The 24,640-nt window shown below is 51.6% G+C and overlaps 1 protein-coding gene across 4 annotated transcripts in view; it reads right to left on the bottom strand.

Moving 5' to 3' along the window:
- LOC137356058 (pecanex-like protein 3) overlaps window positions 1-18,602 on the bottom strand; it is a 58,901-nt gene extending 40,299 nt beyond the window's left edge. For 2 of the 4 annotated variants that reach the window (XM_068021803.1, XM_068021804.1), the window contains exons 1-10: window positions 18,342-18,602; window positions 13,053-13,258; window positions 11,569-11,674; window positions 11,093-11,132; window positions 10,328-10,417; window positions 7,474-8,964; window positions 5,852-5,981; window positions 4,035-4,204; window positions 1,161-1,257; window positions 272-407 (exon numbers count right to left, since the gene is read on the bottom strand). In XM_068021803.1, the coding sequence (XP_067877904.1) occupies window positions 272-407; window positions 1,161-1,257; window positions 4,035-4,204; window positions 5,852-5,981; window positions 7,474-8,964; window positions 10,328-10,417; window positions 11,093-11,132; window positions 11,569-11,674; window positions 13,053-13,258; window positions 18,342-18,494 (2,619 nt within the window). In that variant the 5' untranslated portion in view covers window positions 18,495-18,602. Of the gene's footprint in view, window positions 1-271; window positions 408-1,160; window positions 1,258-4,034; window positions 4,205-5,851; window positions 5,982-7,473; window positions 8,965-10,327; window positions 10,418-11,092; window positions 11,133-11,568; window positions 11,675-13,052; window positions 13,259-16,466; window positions 16,650-18,341 lie in introns of those variants that run through there. The other 2 variants (XM_068021805.1, XM_068021806.1) reach the window with 2 other exon arrangements.
- Between the last annotated feature and the right edge of the window lie 6,038 nt (window positions 18,603-24,640).

The following is a 24,640-nucleotide window of genomic DNA, read 5'->3' as shown; positions in this document are numbered from 1 at the left end:
TTGTCACTTGCACCGAGCAGAGAGAGTTGGCACCAGCTGGGTCAGCAAGGGTTGGGATATATAAACCAGCTCCTTCAGGGGTCAATGTGTATCCATTCAGGAGGAGGACCCTTCTTTCGTACTGTATCATGATGCCCCCTGCAGTCAAATAATCTGGTCGGCTCACGAACGAGGAAGGGCAACTTCTGTCAAGGCCAAGGGGCACTGCGACACACGGAGAGGGAGAGGGAACAGAAAAAAGAGGCTATTTAACTGGAGTTAATATTGTTACCTCAGGAATTTCCAACGGCACCCTACGGACCTGCATTCCTTGAAGTACCACCGGCCGGGGCTGGAGGAGTGACAGCGCTGGCATTCCCTCTGGAACGTCGGCAGAGGTGAAGCTGGAAGAGTGGGACTGGTGATCCCTAGATCCCAAAGAAAGGAAAAATCGCAATTAACATTCCACAGATCGTTGAACATATAAACGGTGTCAAACTTCTATGTTCCTTAAATTGGTGGATTGGCAGGGTTGAGTTGGAGAAGACAAAATGGATCCTTTTCCTTTTGCCCAAACACAGTGAGCAGAGCATTACCCCCATGCCAAGGCCAGAGACAACGCCGGTGAGATAGGAGGGCTAAATTCCCTCGACTTGAGCCCAACGAACTGTCTAAGCAATCCAAGCCTGGCTCAGATCGGTATGCCTCTTCCCACCAGGGAGTCAGATGGTCGCGAGGGGGTGGGGGGGGGGGGGTTCAAGGCCCACTCCACAAGACTTGAGCCCACCATCTCGGCTGACATTCCCAGGGCAGTACTGAGGGAGTGCCCCACTGTCAGCGTTAAACCGAGGGCCTGGCTGCCTGTTCTGTCAGGAGTAAAAGATTCCACCGCCGTTGGAAGAGAAGCGAGGGAGTTTTCCCAGGTCCTGGATCAACATTCCTCCCTATATCAATAGCTCACTCTCCACCTCCACGCCGCACCCCCATGTTTATGGGATCTTGCTGTGCATCTTCTGCATTTGTGTCAAACGTGACTGGACTTCAAACATGATGCCTTGACTGTGAAGCTCTCTGGGATGCCCCAAGGGTGCGCTAAGGTGCTGCACAAACGGGAGGGCTTTCTTTTCAAGCAGGAGATATGCAAGTGGTGAAGGGGACACGGAAGCCCGGGTTCAACTTGCCATGCGTTGTTGGAAATGTGCTCCAGGCTCACTTGCTGCCCCACTGGATTCTCGTAGCCACCTCCTGTCGGGCCAAAGGTGTACGACCTGCGGACACCTGGAAAAGGAGGACAGGAAGGATCAGTAGTTAAGTGGGAGTTTAAGGCCGAGCTAAAGCCTCACAGTCCAGGTTTATTTAGCCTATTACTGATCGGAAAAGAACGGCGGAGCTTTAAAACAAGCAGTGTCCCACTTCACCTAACATAGGAATGGATTGAGGCCTTTCAGTCCCTAGGGGCCTGTTCCACTCATTCAATTAGATCTTGACGGATCTGTACGTTAACTCCATTTACCTGCCTTGGTACTTCTCAACTTGCTCCCTTCATCCCATCAGCACATGTTTTCAGACTTACATATGCAGTGAGATAGAAGTTGTAATAACCTGCAATTCACCAAGGGAGGTAAATTCACTCTCATCACACCCTCCCCTCCACACTTCCCCACATTTGTGCTGGGTGCATGTACAGCCCTATGAGCAGCATGGCCCTCCATTACCACACCAGGCTGCTGTCTCTCACTTGCGGAGTCTAGGCACCGAGCGGTAGCAGGCTATTCAGCAGCAGAAGACATCACAATCAAGCCGAATCCTGCCCTCAAGCCAGGTAAACACTTGTTCATGCCCTTAGCTTGCGGGGAAAGGGGGATTGGGTGAGAGATGGAGGCACTAAGAAAGTTGGAAAACTTATTACCTGAGATTAGAAGAGAGGTTACACCGGTCAGGAAAAGACTGAACAAGATGGGGTTCTTTTCTCTAGAAAAGAGAAGGCTTGAGGGTTGATGTGATAGAGGTTTAACCCACTTCATTGGTTGTAAAGCACTTGGAGACAACTGGTGGCTGTGAAAGTTCCTAAATAAATGCAAGTCTTTCTTTATAGGATAGATGTAAAGAAAATGTTTCTGCTTTTGGGGGAGAACTAGGGGGCTGTAAATATAAGACAGTCATTAATAAATCCAATCGGGAATTCAGGAGAAACTCCTTTCCCCAGAGAGTGGGGAGAATGCGGAACTCGGTACCACAGGGAGTGGTCGAGGTGAATAGTATCGATACATTTAAGGGGAAACTGGATAAACACATGAGGGAGAAAGGAATAGAAGGTGATGTTGATAGGGTGGGAAGAGGCTCATGTGGAGCACAAGCACTGGCATGGAGCAGATGGGCCGAACGGTCTGTTTCTCTGCCGTAATTTCTGTGTAGCAGGAAGCAGAGTAGATTTATCCCTAGTTAGGAGTGTTGAGGCAAAGTGTCATAAGGAGATTCTTAAAATTAAAGACACAATACACACCACATTACAATTTTAAGACACTGCAAAGGCTTATTGAAGAAACACACAGAAGCAAAAAAAAAAAGTTTGACGAGACAGAAGCTGATAAAGACAAGCCACATTACAGGAGTGGGATAATTCCACTGTCCCCAACACTGGGAGCCACAGAATGTCTCCACGGACACTCGGAGCTGGCAAGGGGAGATGCAGTCAGACCTGCGTAGAAGACGGAAATTCTGAGGGAGCTCACGGTTTCTAACGGGCTCAAAGAGGTTCTGCAGCTCAACACATTACAAGCCTCCATAGTTTGGTGAGCCAGACAGATGAACGCGCTGGAGAGTTGCAGTGCCCCCCACAAGTCAAATGTTCCCCATTAACGTGCATACATATGTTGTGATTGAGGAGTCAGCTTCCAACAGCACTGAGAGCAGACTTTCACAAACCATCCTGGCTCACAGGATTCACACAAGGCACACTGGAGAGCAGGAAATGTAGGACTGCGTCTCCTTGGGTTGGATTGCCGGGAGTGAGTGGCCCAAATATAGATGGCCACAATCTTGATGCATTAGCACTCATCAGACCTCTAGTTAAAAATGGTAAGGAACCTGAAAGTTTCACCACTCTCAGGCCTTGGGTCAGAGTTCACCCAATGGGAAGAGGAAATCCTTGGTTACCAATCACACCAATGGTGGGAGGGGGGGGTAAAAAAAAGAGACCTGGGTTCCAGTGTCATGTACTCTCTAGTTAACTCCAGCTAGGGGGCAGGTGGATGAGTTAAAGGAAGGGTGTTTCAGGCAGGTTCACACTCACCTCTTTCCACCCAACACCCTCCGCCAGAGTGAAACCCAATCCGGATTCATTCTGGAGCAAAATGCAGAGTGTAAATACAGACAACTGCAGACCTGTATTGGACAAACATTACAAAAAGGGGGCGGGGGAGGTGTCAGTGTTCAGATACTCAAACAACAGACTGTTGCTACCCACTCGCACCCAATGCCAGTCCTTATGTAGCTCTAGAAACTGAGCCAAGGAGACCCACAAGAATATAGACAATCAAAAACAAACCAAGGGGAGAGGGCTAAAGTGCACAGAACACCAATCTGCACGACAGGTTAACAGGCAACATATCCTTGGGCGGCCATCAACAAGATCTATGAACACGTGGACAAACACAACCCAGTGACTCAAGCACAACCCAGTTAGCATCTGCCCGAGAGATAGACGGGGTCCCGGTTTAACATCACTTCTGATGGCAGAGTTCTCCCTCAATCCTGCACAGGATTAAGCGCCCACGTCTCTGAGGGAGTGGCTTGAACCCAGGACCTTCCGACTCTGAGAGGCTAATTCACACTAACTGAACAAGGTTAAGGCGTGAAGAATTTGGGGATAGTGGGGCAGGAGGAGACACATGCTTGCCAAGGGGTAAGAGGCTATATAGAGAGCTCAAGGATGAAGCACTCGGCTCAGCTGCTTTAAGTGTTAAGATCTGGCTTGGGTTCGATGCCATTAATTAGAGGGAACGATTCATCTGAGCAGCACCCCACACCTTCCCTTGGAGATGAAGTGCGCCTACCAGCTTCGTCGTAGAAGTAATGAATTGCCCCCTCCGAGGTGTCATCGAAGTTGGAAGCCTCGTGTACAGGCCCTCGGGGCAGCAGCAGCGAGCTGGCGAACTGCAGGGCCGCTGGTAGCGTGTGTGTCCGCGACTGGGAGGCTGCCCGGTTCCGCTGGATGTCCTGCAGGCTATACGGAGGAGAATTGGGCACAATGTTAAACAGTGAACGATCACGAAGATGACGTTTATGCAGCGTTGTCAACATTGTTAAACGTCTCAAGGCATTTCACAGGAGCAACGATCGGACAGAAATATGATACCAAGCGCACATAAGGATATAAGAGCAAAATACTGCGGATGCTGGAACTCTGAAAGGAGAACAGAAAGTGCCGGAAATACTCAGCAGATCTCGCAAAAGACTCGCAAACCTGAAATGTTAGCACCTGTGAAGAGAGAAACGGAGTTGTCAGATAAGGATATATTAGGTTCAGGTGACGACAAGCTCAGTCAAAGAGGGCGGTTTTTAAGGAGCATCTTAAAAGGAGAGAGAGAGGCGGAGAGGTTTAGGGAGGGAATTCCAGAGCTTAGGGGCCCCCAGGCAGCTGAAGGCACGGCCGCCAATGGTGGAGCGATGGGAATCGGGGGGTGGACAAGAGGCCGGAATTGGAGGAGCAGAGAGATCGCTGAGAGTTGTAGAGTGTGGGTGGGAGGACGATGAGGGATTTGAAACTGAGGATGAAAATTCTAAAATCGAGATGTTGCAGACATTTGAACATATTAAAAAAAAAACATCGCTTTTCACCAAAGGATCAGCACATTGCAAAGAAATGAAAGGCTCCCTGGTCTGTAAAGGTCCAGGGCTGTATCAAGCCTGTGGGCACAGTCCTGCAGCTCAAACCTCCCCCTAATTCAGCAGTAATCAGCAATCTCACACAGGTAAGCCACAGAAGTGACACACACAGGAGTATTAGGAGAGGACTTAGATACATTAATGGGACAGTGTAGAGGGAGCTTTACTCTGTATCTAACCCCCGTGCTGTACCTGTCCTGGGAGTGTTTGATGGGGACAGTGTAGAGGGAGCTTTACTCTGTATCTAACCCCATTCTATACCTGTCCTGGGAGTGTTTGATGGGGACAGTGTAGAGGGAGCTTTACTCTATCTAACCCCATGCTGTACCTGTCCTGGGAGTGTTTGATGGGGACAGTGTAGAGGGAGCTTTACTCTGTATCTAACCCCGTACTGTACCTGTCCTGGGAGTGTTTGATGGGGACAGTGTAGAGGGAGCTTTACTCTGTATCTAACCCCCGTGCTGTACCTGTCCTGGGAGTGTTTGATGTGGACAGTGTAGAGGGAGCTTTACTCTGTATCTAACCCCGTACTGTACCTGTCCTGGGTGTGTTTGATGGGGACAGTGTAGAGGGAGCTTTACTCTGTATCTAACCCCGTACTGTACCTGTCCTGGGAGTGTTTGATGTGGACAGTGTAGAGGGAGCTTTACTCTGTATCTAACCCCCGTACTGTACCTGTCCTGGGAGTGTTTGATGTGGACAGTGTAGAGGGAGCTTTACTCTGTATCTAACCCCGTACTGTACCTGTCCTGGGAGTGTTTGATGTGGACAGTGTAGAGGGAGCTTTACTCTGTATCTAATGCCTGTTGTATCAGCCCACGACCACGTCAATACTTTCGGAGGGAGTTCCCAGGACCATGCCAATATTCCCAGGAGTTCCTTTACACATGCATTACTGAATAGGCTCATGCTGCAAAACTCTTCACCACACGCCTGTAACTGCAGCACCACCCACCCCGCCCCGCGCTGCCACACACTACAGTACCTTGGCGGTGAGCCCATGATGGAGGGTGGTGGAGTTGGGTTGCTGCCTGCATTGTGTCTTCGCCTTATTGCCTGCGTCCTCTTCACGCTGCTGCTGTGTTCCCGCTTCCCAGTATCTTCAGGGGCCGGAGCTGGGAGGGAAGGATGATAAATGAAGAACCCAGTGAGTGTCAAAAACAGAATGTAAACAGAACCTATTTAAACAATTCTTCCCACCCCAAAGCTTCATGGAATCTTTAAACATGCAGCTGAAAGGATAGACGGGGGCTCGGTTTAAAGTCTCATCCGAAAGATTCTGACATTACAGCTCTCGCTCCCTCAGCACTGACCCTCCGACAGTGTGGCTCTCCCTCAGCACTGACCCTCCGACAGAGCGGCGCTCCCTCAGCACTGACCCTCCGACAGAGCGGCGCTCCCTCAGCACTGACCCTCCGACAGAGCGGCGCTCCCTCAGCACTGACCCTCCGACAGAGCGGCGCTCCCTCAGCACTGACCCTCCGACAGAGCGGCGCTCCCTCAGCACTGACCCTCCGACAGAGCGGCGCTCCCTCAGCACTGACCCTCCGACAGAGCGGCGCTCCCTCAGCACTGACCCTCCGACAGCGCGGCGCTCCCTCAGTACTGACCCTCCGACAGCGCGGCGCTCCCTCAGCACTGACCCTCCGACAGCGCGGCGCTCCCTCAGCACTGACCCTCCGACAGCGCGGCGCTCCCTCAGCACTGACCCTCCGACAGCGCGGCGCTCCCTCAGCACTGACCCTCCGACAGCGCGGCGCTCCCTCAGCACTGACCCTCCGACAGCGCGGCGCTCCCTCAGCACTGACCCTCCGACAGCGCGGCGCTCCCTCAGCACTGACCCTCCGACAGTGCGGCGCTCCCTCAGCACTGACCCTCCGACAGTGCGGCGCTCCCTCAGCACTGATCCTCCGACAGTGCGGCGCTCCCTCAGCACTGACCCTCCGACAGTGCGGCGCTCCCTCAGTTCTGCAAGGGGAGTAGCAGCCTAGATTTTGTACTCAGGTTTCTGTAGTAGGACTTGAGGCCACAGCATTCTGACTCAGAGGAGAGAATGACACCTACTAAGCTAAACCGACATTGCGGAGTGGTGTGCAAGGAATGGCGGTGAATGACTGTACTGCACATACACAGGCAAAAGAGAGTATCTCAGATAGTGAAAGAGTTTAAAAACTCCAGGTATCCAAACTGACTCCTGTTTCGAACAGGGATAGTGAAAAGCCTTAACTCCAGCCAACTCGTGGTCAAATGTAGCAATAATAATCCCGGCAGCTCAGTCAAGAGGTGTGGGGGGGGGAGGGGGAGAAAAGAGGGGAGAGAAGGGGGGGCGATCGCATGTGGTCCCAACCCCAAGCGTTAATCTGTCTTTTCCCCTTCAGGTGATCATGGATTTATACAATACAGATCCATCAGCAGTTGATCACAATGCACTGTGACCCTGCAGCTAAGAAGCCCAGTGTCGGAGAGTCATGATGCTATACCCCCTAGCTTCCCATTCATTCTATCAAACACTACATTGTTCCTCTCTGCCACTTCACCCCTTCGCTGTTCAACGTAAATAAGAGGATTAATTGTTGTCAACCAAACGTCATCTGACCCTTGACCCACCTCCTCCGACTGCGCCCTCTGACTGGCTCCATGAGCTCCCGACGGATTCCAGTCGGCACGCGAAGCGATCCCGCCCCCGCGGCTCGCCCTCCCGCGCCTCCAGGTCCGGCTTGGAGGCGGTCAATGTCCGGGTGCTGCCCTCCCTGGCACCCTCACTCGCTTGCCCGCCACCACTGCCGTCCATGCTCAGCACCCGGGCATGCGTCTTGGCGCTGGCAGGGCCAGCGGGCGCCCGCTGGGCGAAGGCCCCGTCGGGCACGAGCGGGGGGTGGACCGCGGCAGGCTCAGACTCAGTCCGCGTCGGGCGCCGCCTCGCCCGCCGCCTCTTGTGCCGCGTGGCATCGGGCGAGGAGCAGGACTTGGAGGTGGCACTCGAGGTGCTGGAGGAGCTGCTGTAGTTGGGCTGCGAGCGCAGGCTGGAAGTGTGGCTCAAGTCACTCTGGTCACTCGAGTCCTCGTCCTCGAAGAAACTCTCGCTGTAGGCCTTGGCGCCAAGGGCCGTCCTGACCGGCACGTACTCCCGGCGGTAATCGAAGCTGCCCCCACTGCCACTGTGCCTCTTGGCAGCCTTCTTCCGGCCTGACTTATGGCCGGAGCCTCGCCGCAGCAAGTTCAAGTCTTTGGGCCTCACCACCTGCTCGGCCTCCAGCAGAACTGGCTGGGAGTTATCGGCCTGGCCGCCGGGGGCAAAGGTCACAGTCGAGGGGGCGCTCAGCTTGTCCGTCAGCCAGGAGGTCAAGGGGTCGGCCACGCCCCCCGCCAGGCGCTCATCGCTCGGGCTGGTAAAGGTGAACTGCGACCGCCCGTCTCCTGGGTCACTGAGGTCGGGTGTGGCAGCCATCTCACTGTCGGAGAAATTGTCTGTGTCGCTGCCCGCCTTCCTGCCACGCAGATCCATCTGCCCGTCAGCGCTCGGTGGGCCAGCGTCACCGCCAGCGGCATCTGGCTGGGGGGTGAGTGACGGGCTCTCCAGGCGGGTGGAGCTGGTCTTCTCGCTCCGGTAGCTGCTGACCGTGCTCTGTGTCTCTTTGTCTGTGCCGCTGAAGCAGCTGTCGGTGGAGCCGGCCGCCTTGGCTCCCAGTCTCTCGAAGCCGCCCGCCGGCTCCTGGGCGTCCAGCGCCCCGGGTTGCCTGCCGCCGCCGTCCTTGCCGCCGCTGCCCCGTGCCGGGGTGGAGGCCGTCAGCTTGTCGTCATCTCCTCGGAGACGGTCGCACAGCAGGGGGCCGAGCAAGGTGTCGCACAGGTTCTCCGACTCGCCCGGGCGCCAGGCCCCGATCTGCTCCAGCAGGCTGAGGGGCGAGGGGTGCACGCGCAGATCGGATGCCGGGTTCTGGGGAGGGCCGCAGGGAGAGGTGGGGGAGGCAGGTCCCAGGCCCCGACAGGAGGGGAGCATCGCCTGGGCAGGTAACGAGGGCAGTCTTTTACCCGAGACACGTGCATCCACTTCGGACAGCAGCGGGCGCTCGTCGGGTGTTTGTGGCATTTGCAGATCTGAAATGGCAAGGAGATAAAAAAAAAAGATGTCAAGTTAGCCAACAGCTGTTTCCTCTTCAATTCATGCTTCAATCTACACATACAACATACAGAACAGAAACAGGCCATTCGGCCCAAAAAGCCCATGCCAGTTTCGGCACGAGCATAGAGAAGGTTGAGAGGAGACTTGAAAGAGGTGTTCAAAATCATGAGGAGTCCTGACAGAACAGATAGGGAGAAACTGTTCCCATTGGTGGAAGGATCAAGAACAAGAAGGCACCGATTTAAGGGGATTGGCAAAATAAGCAAAGGCGACATGAGGAAAACCATTTTCTACACAGAGAGTGGTCGGTATCTGCAATGCATTGCCTGAGAGCGTGGTGGAGGCAGATTCAATCATGGCTTTCAAAAAGGAACTGTATCATTTCCCGAAGAGAAAAAATTTACAGGGCTACAGTGTTATTTCCCATTCAATTTCCCTTGAGAAGGTGGTGGTGAGCCGCCTTCTTGATCCGCTGCAGTCCGTGTGGTGTAGGTAGACCCACAGTGCTGTTAGGGAGTTCCACCCAGTGACAGTGAAGGAACAGCGATATAGTTCCAAGTCAGGATGATGTGTGGCTTGGAGGGGAACTTGCAGGTGGTGGTGTTCCCATGCGTCTGCTGCCCTTGTCCTTCTAGGCGGTAGAGGTCACGGGTTTGGAAGGTGCTGTCGAAGGAGCCTTGGTGCGTTGCTGCAGTGCATCTTGTAGATGGTACACACTGCTGTGCGTCGGTGGTGGAGGGAGTGAATGTTTGTGGATGGGGTGTTAATCAAGTGGGCTGCTTTGTCCTGGATGGTGTTGAGTTTCTTGAGTGTTGTTGGAGCAAGTGGAGAGTATTCTTTCCCACTTCTGATGAAGGGTCACTGACTTGAAACGTTAACTCTGCTTCTCTCTCCATAGATGCTGCCAGACCTGCTGAGTATTCCCAGCATTTCTTGTTTTTATTGCAGTATTCCATCACACTCCTGACTTGTGCCTTGGAGATGGTGGACAGGCTTTGGGGAGTCAGGAGATGAGTTGTTCACTGCAGAATTCCCAGCCTCTGACCTGCTCTTGTAGTCACAGTATATCTGTGGCTGGTCCAGTTTAGTTTCTGGTCAATGGTGACCCCCGAGGATGTTGATGCTGGGGGATTTGGCAATGGTAATGCCATTAAACGTCGAGGGGAGATGGTTAGATTCTCTTTTGTTGGAGATGCTCATTGCCTAGCACTTGTGTGAAGCGAATGTTACTTGCCACTGATCAGCGCAAGCTAAGTAACGAACCCAACATGAGACTTTGCAAAATCCGAGTGAGACAAAGACTTAGGAGCGGTAAAGAGAACTGTGTCAATGCCTCACCTGCTGTATCCAGCAACTTTAGAAACTCCCTGTCAGCCGATGTGACGATTACATTTTTACTGCCTTGTTCCCGAACCAATTCTCTGATGCCTGTTGAATGCACAAGAAACACTGAGTCCAGACACGAACACAGCCGAGAATGTCCTGCTCAGATACAAGACAGCCAACGCCCACCGCTGAGACTGAAGGGAGCGACAAGCCCTAGCAAACCCTTAAAGGGCCCCAGATTCACAGTGAAGGCATCCGAGTAAAAAGCACCAGAAATGCACGGGAGCTGCTGCCAGTCTGTGCTACGCTAGCTCAACTCAGCACTATGGGAGATAGGGAGGGGAGGGGAGGGGAGGGGAGCGGAAAATCCATCAGAATTCTACTCCTGATCACTATTTAGTGATGAGGCAAGACATGCAGTACACTTGCGCGTTCACACTGCACTTCTGAGCAGCATAATCAGATAAAATTTAACACTGAGCTAAAGGAGACGTTACGACAGAGACAGGCAGGCGGAACACATGCATTCAAGTTCGGCCGGGCAGGCTTGGGCTGGCAGATGGTGCTCCTGCTCCTTCCACCCCACCAGTAAGTCAGACTCGACACTGCCATCTAGTCTCATATGTGAAGGGTGCCCTCACGGACAAGGTACTGGGAGCCCATCGCTCCAGTGGAACTGCAGCCAAGAACCCAAGAAATGAACCCAATCTTCAGGGCTGGGCCGTGCTACAAGACGCCTGGCTGCCCCTCATTGAACCAGCAGGAAAGCCAACCTACCTTTAGAGGTTCCATTGTCTTCCAGGTGAGGCAACAATTCCTACAATCAGAAGAGAAAGGGCAGTTTTGATCAAAACCCGATGATACTGTACGAACAGATAGAACAGCAATGCTTTCGAACTGGAAATCCCCATTAAACCCGCTGCAGAATCTTTGTGCATGTCTGCCAGTCCCTCTGTGGCCTCGCCCCACTTTCCAAATTCATGTCCAATCCCATTCTGCCCTCCCGCGCACACCCCCACTCTGCGGCTCGAGTTGCTGTGGCCCAACTCTCGCCCGACGAGAAACAGAGTGAGCACTAGACAGCGAAGAGTCCACACCCCGTGAATGAGTGACCGAGAAAGACAGCGGGCGGGGTGTGGGGCATTACCACCCACCCCTAAACATTACTGTTTCACGCTGTGACAGAGACACGGCGCTCACACACCAGCTCCGAGTTTCACCACCTCTCCTGCCCCAACACGCAGGGTACTCACCGACACCTGGTTGAACCCAAAGACGGAATGCTGTGAGCTGCATCGCACGGGTGGAGTGGTGTTAGCCTTTCGAAACACTGTCATCTCCACTCCTCCACCCGGATCCCTGTGGGTTACAGGAAGAGCGATCAATAACACATCCCTGCTCCGGGACCTCACAGCTACAGTCCCCATCACCCACAAAGGAATTCACACAGAGAGTCTGGGGTGCCTCTCTCTACAGCAGAGAAGGTTAAGGGGAGATTTAACAGAGGCAGTCAAAAGCATGAGGGGTTTCGATGTGGAGAAACTGTGTTTCCACTGGTAGGAGGGGTTGGTAACAAGACCACCCAGATTTAAGATAAAAGTCAAAAGAACGAGAGGGGGAGACGAGGAGACTTTTTTTTTTAAACGCAGCGAGTTGTTGTGATCTGGAACGCGCTGCCTGAAAGGGCAGCGGAAGCAGATTTAGCAGTAACTTTCAAAACGACAAATGAATAAATACTTGAAGGCGAAAAATGTTCAGGACGAAGGGGAAAGAGCAGGGATGTGGATAACTCTTTCAAAGAGCCAGCACAGGCACGATGGGCCGAACAGCCTCACTCTGCGCTGTAAGATTCTACGATATAGCAGCAAGTTAATCCATTGGACTCCCAAGTGCCTAAGGTTCTGTAGAAGTAAGGATCTAGGATCGCTGATTAAAAGGTTGGCGGGGACTGCACCACACCATGCTAGATCAAAAACTATTTGGTGGAGCAGCTGATTGAAGCTGCCTGCTGTCTTCTTCAGCTCGTTGCACTGCTAACAACCACAGCAGTCGCAGTATGGGCATCTTCAACGAGCGGGTCCCGGGCTGTTCAAAACAGTGTCGACCAGTGAGTTGGAGGTGGGGCACGACTTACAGCAAACAGTCTACAGTGTCTATTTAAACAGAGTCTCTACGAACTACAGCAAAGTGAACTACCGACCGACACTGCAGCAACGTCTCCCAATTTTGCCAGAAAAAAATGCAATGAGTGGAGGATAGTTACGCAACAGAAATTATGCACGCACAAATCAATCAGAATCACTTGCACCGGTGACGGGCGGAGGAATTAGCCGATCGTCTCTATTCTGGCTGGGACTTGTGGTGTCACTATACACAGCCATAATCGACTGCCAAGGAAGAGAATGGGCAGCCTGCAGTGGGGGTGGGGGTTGGGGGATGTACATTCAGGATGTGTGCCCCACAGAGTCATTTTCACCCCGTGTCGCTCGATTCCTGGGCTTCTCACTGCTGGTCATGAAACTTATTGAGCAGTCTTGGTCGCTATCTCGTTCCTCTCTGAATCGGGGGGCGGGGGGGTTGTAAAGCCCCCCCAGTCGATACCCCATCCCCTAATTGGGCGCCCCCACACACAGCCCCACAGAGTTGGGCGAGGGTGGGACAAAGTAATGAAGGGAGGGGGTTCATTTGCTGGAAACTTTGTGCTAACGCTTGGGTTTTCTCCTCCGTAAGCTCTCACCTGATGGTGCTGTTGTCTTCGCCAACCCCCAGCTCGCCCTCTTCAAGCTTGGCACACTCTGCGGCGAGCGAGGGATTCTTCTTCTCCACGATCTCCCCTTCATCAAACATGGCGTGCAGCCGGTAGTTGATGGACTTGACCATGGTGAAGAAGAGGGCAACGATGGCACAGTAGATACCAGCAATAGAGGTGCTGGGTGGCAAAGCCTGGGACAGGATGGAAATAAAAGACAAAACATTGAGCGCCCAAGCAAATCCACGGGTTATACTGCCTCAGAATACTGCAAGTTACAGCCCATCACTATAACCAACCCCCCCCCACACACACACACGAAGAGGAGAGCCACTGCTTATCCCAAAGAACCTCTGAATACTGCCTCAGAATACTGCAAGTTACAGCCCATCACTATAACCAACCCCCACACACACACACACACACATGAAGAGGAGAGCCACTGCTTATCCCAAAGAACCTCTACGCTACTAAAACGCTACCCCTAGCAACACCAACTTGCATTTATATAGCACCACTTAAGTAGTAAAACCTTCCAAGACTCTTTACGTGAGTGAAAATCAAACAAAATTTGACACCCAGTCACATAAAAAGATCTGGAGTTTGGTCAAAGAGGTCGGTTTTAAGGAGCATCTTAAAGAAGGAGAGAGAGAGGCGGAGGGGTTTAGGGAGGGAATTCCAGAGCTTCGGGCCCCCAGGCAGCTGAAGGCACGGCCGCCAATGGTGGAGCGATGGGAATCGGGGGCACGCAAGAGGCCGGAATTGGAGGAGTGCAGAGATCGAGGAGGGTTGTGGGGCTGCAGGAGGTTACAGAGAGAGGGAGGGGGAAGAGGAGGCCATGCAGGGGTACGAACACAAGGATGAGAATTTTAAAGTCGAGCTGTTGCAATGTCGGTCAGTGAGCAGAGTGGGTGAGTGAACAGGACTCGGTGTGAGTTAGGATACAGGCAGCAGAGTTTTGGATGAGCTGAAGTTTATGGAGGGTGAAAGATGGGAGGCCGGCCAGGAGAGGACTGGACTAGTCGAGACTGGAGGCAACAAAGGCATGGATGAGGGTTTCAGCAGCAGATGGGCTGAGGTGACTAGGAGAGAGGCGATTTTAAGGAGTCAAAAATAGGCAGTTTTGGTGATGGAAAGGATATGGGGGTTGGAATCATGGGGGAAATTCCTCACATGCCTCCCACAATAATGCCTACTACTCTATAAACCACATAACCCCACCCACCATATATACAGAGACAGCACAACTGAAAGTCAAGTACAGCTTATAGGAACATAAAACCAGGAAGAGGCCATTCAGTTCTTAGTCATAACTTCACCATACCTTTCTTCATTCTGTAATCCTTAATACCTTTAACCTAACAAAAATCTATCAATCTCAGCTTTGAAATTTTCAGTGACCACCCCCCCCCCACCGCCCCACTCCAGCTCAGCAGCTTTCTAGGGGACAGTTCCACATTTCCACTTCCCTATCTATCCCATCAATTCCTTCCATCATCTTAATCACCCCTTAATCTTCTATATTAGAGGAAATACAAGCCTAGTTTATGCAAACTGTCCTCACAATTTCACCCATTAGCCCCGACATCACTGCACCCCATTCAGCCCCTGTTCCACAATTCAATTAGATTTTTTTTTTTTTAATTTGTTCGGGGAACGTGGGCATTGCTGACTGGGCCAGCATTTGTTGCCCAACCCTAAATGCCCTTGAAAAGGTGGTGGTGAGCTGCAGTCCGTGTGGTGTAGGTACACCCACAGTGCTGTTAGGAAGGGAGTTCCAGGATTTTGACCCAGTGACAGTGAAGGAACAGCGATTGATTTCCAAGTCAGGATGGTGTGTGACTTGGTGCAGAACTTGCAGGTGGTGGTGTTCCCATGCATCTGTTGCCCTGGTCCTTCTAGTTGGTAGAGGTCGCGGGTTTGGAAGGTGCTGTCGAAGGAGCCTTGGTGAGTTGTTGCAGTGCATCTTGTAGATGGTACACACTGCTGCCATTGCGCGTCGGTGGTGGAGGGAGTGAATGTTTGTGGATGGGGTGCCAATCAAGCGGGCTGCTTTGTCCTGGATGGTGTCGAGCTTCTTGAGTGTTGTTGGAACTGCACCCATCCAGGCAAGTGGAGAGTATTCCATCACACTCCTGACTTGTGCCTTGTAGATGGTGGACAGGCTCTGGGGAGTCAGGAGGTGAGTTACTCACCGCAGAATTCCCAATCTCTGCTTTTGTAGCCACAGTATTTATGTGGCTGGTCCAGTTCAGTTTCTGGTCAATGGTGACCTCAGGATGTTGATAGTGGGGGATTCATCAATGATAATGTAATTGAATGTCAAGGGGAGATAGTTAGATTCTCTTGTCTGAGATGGTCATTGCCTGGCACTTGTGTGGCACGCATGTTACTTGCCACTTATCAGATCAAGCCTGGAAGTTGTCCAGGTCTTGCTGCATATGGACACGGGCTACTTCATTATCTGAGGAGTTACGAATGGTGCTGAATATTGTGCAATTATCAGTGAACATCCCCACTTCTGACCTTATGACTGAAGGGAAGGTCATTGATGAAGTAGCTGAAGATGGTTGGGTCTAGGACACTACCCTGAGGAACTCCTCAGGGTAATGCCCTGGGTATGAGATGATTGACCCCCCCAACAACCACAACCATCTTCCTTTGTGCTCAGTATGACTCCAACCAGCGGAGAGTTTTCTCCCTGATTCCCATGGACTCCAGTTTTGCTAGGGCTCCTTGCTGCCTTACTCGGTCAAATGTCACTCTCACCTCATCTCTGGAATTCAACTCTTTTGTCCATGTTTGGACTAAGGCTGTAATGAGGTCAGGAGCTGAGTGGCCCTGGCAGAACCCAAACTTAGCATCAGCGAGCAGGTTATTGCTGAGCAAGTGCCGCTTGATAGCACTGTCGATGACCCCTTCCATCGCTTTGCTGATGATCGGGAGTCGACTGACAGGGCGGTAATTGGCCGGGTTAGATTTGTCCTGCTTTTTGTGCACAGGACATAGCTGGGCAATTTTCCACATTGCAGGGTAGATGCCAGTATTGTAGCTGTGGCAGTGTTGTGACTGATCATGATATAGTCATTTATATATTTTTTTAAAAACAATCGCAGAACCCAAATGAGAAACACCCCTAAAGGTGTGAGGGGAAGAGGAGGAAGGGTAAAAATCGAAATAAATCCATATTGAAAATACATTTCTCATTCAGTTAAAAACCCTGAAGACTCATGGTCTACATTCCTCAGTTCCCACAACCTTCCAACCACAAAAGACACATAATCCACCTTTTCAAGGGCAATTAGGGATGGGCTATAAATGTTGGCCTTGCCAGTGATTGCTCACATCCCAAAAATTAAAAAAGGACAGATTACAAATGGAGAACAGAAAGACAGAACTTACATTTATATAGCACCTGTCACCACCTCAAGACGTCCCAAAGTGCTTTACTGCCGACCTATTTTTGAGGCGTGGTCACCGTTATAATGCAGGAAACCCGGCAGCCAATTTGCGCACAGCAAGCTCCCACAAACAGCAACGTGATAATAACCAGATCATCAGTTTGGTGATGTTAGTTGAGGGATAATATTGGCCCCAGGACTCCCTCCCTCCTCTCTCTCCCCCCACCTCACCCCGCTCCTCTTCCAATCGTGGCTGTGGGATCCTTCATGCCCCTCTAAGGGGGCAGACGGGACCCTCGGTTTAACGTCTCATCCGAAAGACGCCACCTCCAACAGTGCAGCGCTCCCCTCAGGACTGCACAGGGAGAATTGGCCAGGATTATGGGCTCAGGAGTGGGAATCGAACCCACGACAAATCGTGACCTTGATCAGGCTGTTCCAAAGAGCTAGCATCGGCACGATGGGACAAACGGCCTCACTCCATGCTGCAGAATCGTGGGAAGTCGTAAAAGGGGAGAAATTTGTGTCACTCTAAATTGCGTGGCGGGAGAACACCAACATGGACTGGTTGGGCCGAATGGCCTGTTCCTATTTAGCAGCTTCGAGCCACATGTTTCTATGGGTGCCTCAAGTGGGTGGGAGGGTGACCTGGTCTCCAAAAAAATGGAGTGGGAATGATTGACATTTTTAAAAACAGACTCAAAACACATCATAATGTTAAGTGAGATACACGCAGCCCTGCAAAAGAAACAGTGAGACACCCTCCTGAAAGTTGGGACAGAGAAACTTCCATAAATGAGTAAAATGTAAATTACGAGACCCTCCAAAAAAGGAGATAGGCTCCAAACCCGCCCCCCCCCCCACCCCCCCGAAAAAGAAATATGATACAAAATAAATCGCCACATTTTACCACACCTACCAGCGTAGCTGGGATGGATAAATGTGGAGCAGCACAAAGTAGGGCCAGAGACACCCTGGAAATGCCTAAAAAAATGGGATAAAGGCACCCAAAATGGAGTGAAAAAAATTCTATTCGTCAGCATGACCACAAATGTGCGACAACTCAATATGTGTAATTATCAGGGGAAACCAAGAGGGTGCGAGACCCCCCAGAAAACAGGGTGAAGGAATCTGCCCCCTCCAGACAGGAATCAAATACAGACACAAAACTTATCTCGAGGAATACAGTCATCAGAGACAATTGTTTAAAATAAAATCACAGTCACTGTTGCACCCCCCCCCCCCCACCTAAGTGTTGCAGAAGTATCAACCTCAAACATGAGGAACAAGGGGGGGGAAAGAGAGCCCCCCGAAACGCAGTGCGAGGAAACTCGGATAGCCTTCCAAACATGGGGGTCGCAGAGTCCCCCCGAAACACAGTGGGGGGAGACTCTGATAGCCCTCCAAACATGGGGGTCGCAGAGAGACCCCCGAAACACAGTGGGGGGAGACTCTGATAGCCCTCCAAACATGGGGGTCGCAGAGAGACCCCCGAAACACAATGGGGTGGGGGGGGGGTCCCTGAAACGCAGTGGGGGGAGACTCGGAGAGCCCCCCCGGAACGCAGTGGGGGGAGACTCGGATAGCCCTCCAAACATGGGGGTCGCAGAGAGCCCCCCGAAACGCAGTGGGGTGTGGAGAGAGCCCCCCCCCTCTCCCCCTCCCCACATGGGGAGGGGGAGGCAAGTAGACCCCCAGTATGGGGGAGGGGGGAGGTCCCCACACACAGGGAACTAACCCTAATAATGGGTGCAGACTGGCCCTGTGCCCCCGCTGATCCCCAGGGATGGGGGTGTTAGGGGAGGGAGGGAGGGAGGTGGTTTGGGGGTGTTGGGGGGGGGGGGGGGGTTGGGAGGCCCTGGCCCGGCCCACTCACCATGAAGAGCAGGAAGGGGAAGCAGAGCAGGAAGAGCCAGACATAGAGGTGGAAGCAGTTGGAGAACTTGCTCTGGTGCGGGTCGAAGTACCAGCCGCCCGTCAGCGAGGCCCACACTCCCTGGCGGAGGATCTGCAGCACCTGCGAACCCATCCTCGCCGGCCAGCCGGCCCAGCCGCCCTTAGACACCGATCCAAGCCATCCACCGCCACCGTCGCGGCCTCACCGACTCCAGGCCCCCATCTTCCCGACACCCCCCTCCCTCCCTCACCGAGCGGAGGTCCCCGCCCACCTCACCCTCCCATTGGCCTGCTCCCCCAGCCAGGGGGCGGGGCCCCGGCGTCCATTGGCTCCCCGCCACGTCCGTCTCCGCTGTCCTCCGTTCCCATTGGCCCGTCGCCGCGCCCGTCACGGCAGCGCGAGCACCTCGCTCAGCCCACCGTAAGTCGGCGCGCGAGAGGTCGCCCTGAGATTAAAATTCAGCGTTATATTTTTTTTTAAATGGATATAGTTCGCTAAATGGGGGGAGACTTTTTACGGTTAACTCCGAGGTGACTGTTTATCTTCCAAATGTGAGTTGAAATTAAATAGCTTTTTTTTCTTCGGGCCCGCCTCCCGCGGTGTTTCATTGGCTCGGACCCCTGTCCAGCATCTGGCATATGTTTCTGATTGGCCAACGGGGCTGTCACTCAGTCAGAGGGCCCGTCCATCCCACTAATGGGCGGGACTGAAGCGCCGGCCCGTCACTGCGGATTACCCCGGGGCTCCGGCTGTAAATATTATCATTCCCCCACCTCACCTATTGCGAGACGGCCATTCACAATCAGTTGGGTGATATTGATGATTGGCCCCTTTTGAGGATGAGGGCGGGACGGATCACCTTGCCCAGCTATGATTGGATGGTGGAAACGTCCATCATTCCGTCATCTATTATTATTGGTCCAATGGGCTGGCAATCAAAGCACGTCATGGCACACCTGTTGCTGGAGATTGGAAACTGGGGGGCGGGAGGAAGAGTAAATCAAGGCATGTTTAATCGAAGCCAAGGCAATCGCTTCTTAAAGCGTGTCCAACTTGGATTTACGTGAGGTGGGGCCATGCCTTCTTCACAATGTAATAGTACCTGTGTTGTCAACAATACCAAATGCAGAAATTTTAATTCTTTTAACTTGTATTTAGAACTATTGAACCTTATAGCCCATTGTGCCTGTGCCAGACAGAAATTTCTCCCTGAAGAACTCAACCAGCCACCCTCTGATCACTTGCTCAAGTGGGTATATTTTGCGTGGAAGCCTAGACAGTAAGTGTTGAATTTGCAAGGCATCATAGCTGAGCTATCTCCTGTCCACACATTTCCATCCTCCTCAAAGAGTATCAGTAGCTCGCACTCCTTAACCTGGAGAGTGTTGCTGCCTTGACCTACTAGTCCCTCCCTGGGTCAAGTAATTCATTCTGAAGAGCTTTGAGATATTTCAGGGGTAAGAGAGGTAACAGAGAGGGTTGATGAGGGTAATGCAGTTGATGTGATGTACATGGACTTCCAAAAGGCATTTGATAAAGTGCCAGCAAAGTTGAAGCCCATGGGATTGGGTCGTGGCAGTGCGATACAAAGTTGGCCGAGTGGCAGGATACCGAGAGTAGCGGTGAACAGATGTTTATCGGACTGAAGAAAGTTGTAGAGTGGTGTGTTCCCTAGGGGTTAGTGTTAAGGCCACTGCATTTCTTGATCTATATTAATGACCTATATTTGGGTGTACTGGGCACAGTTTCAAAACTTGCAGATGACACAAAATTTGGAAGTATTGTGAACTGTGAGGAGGATGGCGATAGACTTCAAGAGGACATAGACATGGCAGATGGAACTTAATGCAGAGAAGTTTGAAGTGATACATTTTGGTAGGAAGAACGAGGAGGTTACGTTGAACTTAAGTAAGACACTAGTTTAGCCCCAGCTGGAGTATTGTGTGCAATTCTGGGCATCACACATTAGGAAGGATGTGAAGGCTTTGGAGACAGTGCAGAAATGTTCCATGAGAATGGTTTCAGGGATGAAGGATTTCAGCTACCTGGATAAATTGGTGAAGCTGGGGCTGTTCTCCTTAGAGAGAAGATTGAGAGGAGATTTGATAGAGGTGCTCAAAATTATGAAGGGTCTAGTCAGAGTAGAGAGGGAGAAACTGTTGGCTTTGCTGGAAAGGTCGAGAACCAGAGGACACCGATTTAAAGTGACTGGCAAAAGAACCAACGAGGCCATGAGGAAAAGCTTTTCTACGCAGCGAGTGGTTAGGATCTGCAATGCACTGCCTGAGAGTGTGGTGGAGGCAGGTTCAATCGTGACTTTCAAAAGAGAACTGGATAATTATCTGAAGAGAAAAGATTTGCAGGGCTAAGGGGAAAACGCGGGAGAAATGGGACTAAGCGAGATGCTCTCTTGGAGAGCCAGCATGGACACAATGGGCCGAATGGCCTCTTTCTGTGCTGTAACCATTCGATAATTCTACAGAAAAAGTGCAATATAAATGCATCGGTTATTCACAGTTAACAGTGCAAACTAGGAACTGAACCTGGGGTCTTGTGGTCTCCAGCGCCCGAAGACTGCAATCAACATTTTTTGTTTTGTAAATTAAAAGTATATTTTGTGCAGAAGGTGTGGGGGCATTGTTTATTTCAAAGACTTCTCACCATCTACAGAGTAAGTGTCGCAACTCAAGTCTGCTGAATCAGAGGGTTGGTCATTGTTATTTTCCCAGGATGCGGCGTCACGATTGCTGCCCATCTTTAATTGCCCTGAGAAGGTGGGCGTAATTCTGTTTAATACCAGGGAGTAGCTATTTCCAGAGGAGAGCGTAGAACTGGAGTCACATTTAGGCCTAGACCCTGTAAGAATGGAAGGTTTCCTTCCCTTAAAGACTTAGTGATTATTATATTTAATGCTAATTTCTTTTTCTGAAGAGGTCTTTAAAATGATGAAGGGGGGTCGATCGGGTAGACGTAGAGAAGATGTTTCCACTTGTGGGGGAGACCACAATATAAGACAGTGACTCATAAATCCAATGGGGAATTCAGGAGAAACCTCTTTCCCCGGAGAGTGGGGAGAAGGTTGAACTCGCTACCACAGGGAGTGGTTGAGGTGACGAGGGGGTGGGAGGAGGCTCATGTGGAGCATAAGCACTAGCATGGACCAGTTGGACCGAATGGCCCGTGTCTGCGCAGTACATTCTATGTAAGGGACGTTAATGGAATGGTTCGTCATGACCTTCACTTTATGGGATTGGGGTTCACATTCCACCATGGTGGGATTTGAACTCACGTTCCCTGATTATCAGACCTGGTCTCTGAACTACAAAAACATCACCAATATGCTACCACACCCATACGTGCATGTTTTTTTCCACACGCGCGTACACACATGTGTATATTTGTTCTCAAAATGTGGTCACCTTCATTACCACTCTTTAACTGACTTGTGGAAATAGTGGCTTGCTCTTCCTCTACATGGAGTCGTATACGGCACAGAAGGAGGCCATTCGGCCCATCGAGTCCATGTTGGCTCGCCACGGAGCTATCCAGCCGGTCCCACTCCCCGGCTCGATTTTTTTTCCCCCTAGCCCCGCAAGCCTATTTCTCTCGGGTGGCCATCCAACCTCCTTTTGAAGTCATCCATCGTTCTCCACTTCCGCCACCTTTGTGGGCAGCGAGTTCCAGGTCATTACCACCCGCTGCGTACAGTCATCCATGTCTGAATGGGTAGCTCTCTCCCCCCTTCTTGAATCAGAAGGTTGTGGGTTCAAGTCCCGCTCCAGAGGCTCGAGCACACTGTGCAGGCCGACGCTCGTGCTGCACTGTCAGTTGAGACGTTAAACTGAGGCCCCGTCTGCCCTCTCAGGTGGGTGTTGAAGATCCCGCGGCCAATATTTGGAAGGAGAGCGGGGGGGAGTTCTTCCTGGGGACCTGAACAATATTTGTTCCTAAACCAACATCACTTAAACAGGCGATCTGGGTCATTTATCACATTGCTGCGTGTGGGATCTTGCTGTGCGCAAATTGGCTGCCACAGTGACCGTGCTGAAAAAAGTACTCAGTTGGCTGCAAGGTGCTTTAAGACGTCCTGAGGTCGTGAAAGGCGCTCTAGAAATGTAATTTTTTTTTTCAGGAGAGACTCCGAGTCAACCATATAGTGTTACCTAAAGAGGTGGTGTGGGCCTGGAGTTGTGTGTAGATCAGAACAGAGAGAGTTAACAGATTCCTTTACCTGATGGATAATAATTAACCAGTTGAATTTTTAAGATAAATGAGTGACACAGCAGCTTTCTGGTGTGAATCCACGATTAGAAAATGTATTCACAACTTTAAACAACTTGCATTTATTCTTTTTAATTCATTGGGGTGTGGGTGTCGCTAGCCAGGCGCAGCATTTATTGCCCATCCCTAATTGCCCCTTGAGAAGGTGGTGATGAGCTGCCTTCTTGAACCACTGCAGTCCATGTGGGGTAGGTACACCCACAGTGCTGTTAGGGAGCGAGTTCCAGGATTTTGATCCAGTGACAGTGAAGGAACGGTGATATAGTTCCAAGTCAGGATGGTGTGTGGCTTGGAGGGAAACTTGCTGGTGGTGGTGTTCCCATGCATCTGCTGCCCTTGTCCTTCTAGTTGGTAGAGGTCGCGGGTGGTGATATAGTTCCAAGTCAGGATGGTGTGTGGCTTGGAGGGAAACTTGCTGGTGGTGGTGTTCCCATGCATCTGCTGCCCTTGTCCTTCTAGTTGGTAGAGGTCACGGGTTTGGAAGGTGCTGTCGAAGGAGCCTTGGTGAGTTGCTGCAGTGCATCTTGTAGATGTTACACACTGCTGCCACTGTGTGTCGGTGGTGGAGGGAGTGAATGTTTGTGGATGGGGTGCCGATCAAGCGGGCTGCTTTGTCCTGGATGGTGTCGAGCTTCTTGAGTGTTGTTGGAGCTGCACCCATCCAGGCAAGTGGAGAGTATTCCATCACACGCCTGACTTGTGCCTTGTAGATGGTGGACAGGCTTTGGGGAGTCAGGAGGTGAGTTACTCACCACAGAATTCCCAGTCTCTGTCCTGCTCTTGTAGCCACAGTATTTATATGGCTACTCCAGTTCAGTTTCTGGTCAATGGTAGCCCCCAGGATGTTGATAGTGGGGGATTCAGCGATGGTAATGCTGTTGAATGTCAAGGGGAGACGGTTAGATTCTCTCTTGTTTGAGAATGGTATGGCGCGAATGTTACTTGCCACTTATCAGCCCAAGCCTGGATGTTGTCCAGGTCTTGCTGCATATGGACAGGGGCTGCTTCAGTATCTGAGGGGTATCTTTATATAGAGCCTTTAACATAACAACGTGTGAAACCTTTTTGGTCCATTATCAAAGCTGCCTTTGCCTCTACAAAGCACCACAGACAAGGGGGTACATGCTGCTTTGAGTGGGGTAAGGCGGGGTGATGTGGAGGAGCAGAGAGATTTGGGGCTCAGGTTCAACAACAAACTTGCATTTATATAGCCCCGTTAATGCAGTAAAACATCCCGAGGCGCTCCACAGGAGTGCTATCAACAAAATCAGACACCAGGGCACATGAGGAGATATTCGGGACAGGTGACCCAAAAACCTGGTGTAAGAGACAGGTTTTAAGGAGAGTCTCAAAGGAGGAGAGAGAGAGGCGGAGAGGTTTAGGGAGGGAATTCCAGAGCTTAGTTCCCCCAGGCAGCTGAAGGCACGGCCACCAATGGTGGCATCTCAAATGCACAGGGCCATAAGAATCACTGAGTCCTGGAATTTACGGTAAGAATATTCAAATTGAGATGCAGCAAGACCTCATGAGGAGGACTGAATGCAGTTTTGAGCTCTGCGCTATAGGAAGGATGTGGAGAAAATAGAGAGGGTACAGCACAGAATCACTCGGATTCGACCCAGTATGTGGAAATTCAAACTAAGAGCTGGAGAGTCAGGGCTGTTTTTATTAAAACAGAAAAGATTAAGGGGCGAATTCAGGGAGGTTTTTAAAATTATTATTAAAGTCCGGGCAGAGTAAATACAAACAGACTGTTGGCCTCAGTACCTTGGACGAAGGAGGTGTGGGTGGTTGGGGGGTGGGGGGGGGAAGCGAATCAGCTAGAATGCCCCCTCCTCATCACCACCCAAATACCCGCTTACCTCCTCACCCCAACTGGGATCTGCCTGTGCCTGGATGTCAGCAAGTGTGGGATTGGACGTGGCCTGATTCTCTCACCATATCCTCACATTCCACCCCCCCCCCTGCACCCAGGTTTAAACAGCTTGCAGCTGAAC

Source organism: Heterodontus francisci, chromosome 44 (assembly GCF_036365525.1).
Source record: "Heterodontus francisci isolate sHetFra1 chromosome 44, sHetFra1.hap1, whole genome shotgun sequence".
In the NCBI taxonomy this organism is placed as follows: domain Eukaryota; kingdom Metazoa; phylum Chordata; class Chondrichthyes; order Heterodontiformes; family Heterodontidae; genus Heterodontus; species Heterodontus francisci.
The sequence above is the reverse complement of the archived record's forward strand: the minus strand, read 5'-3'. Positions and strand labels throughout refer to the sequence as shown.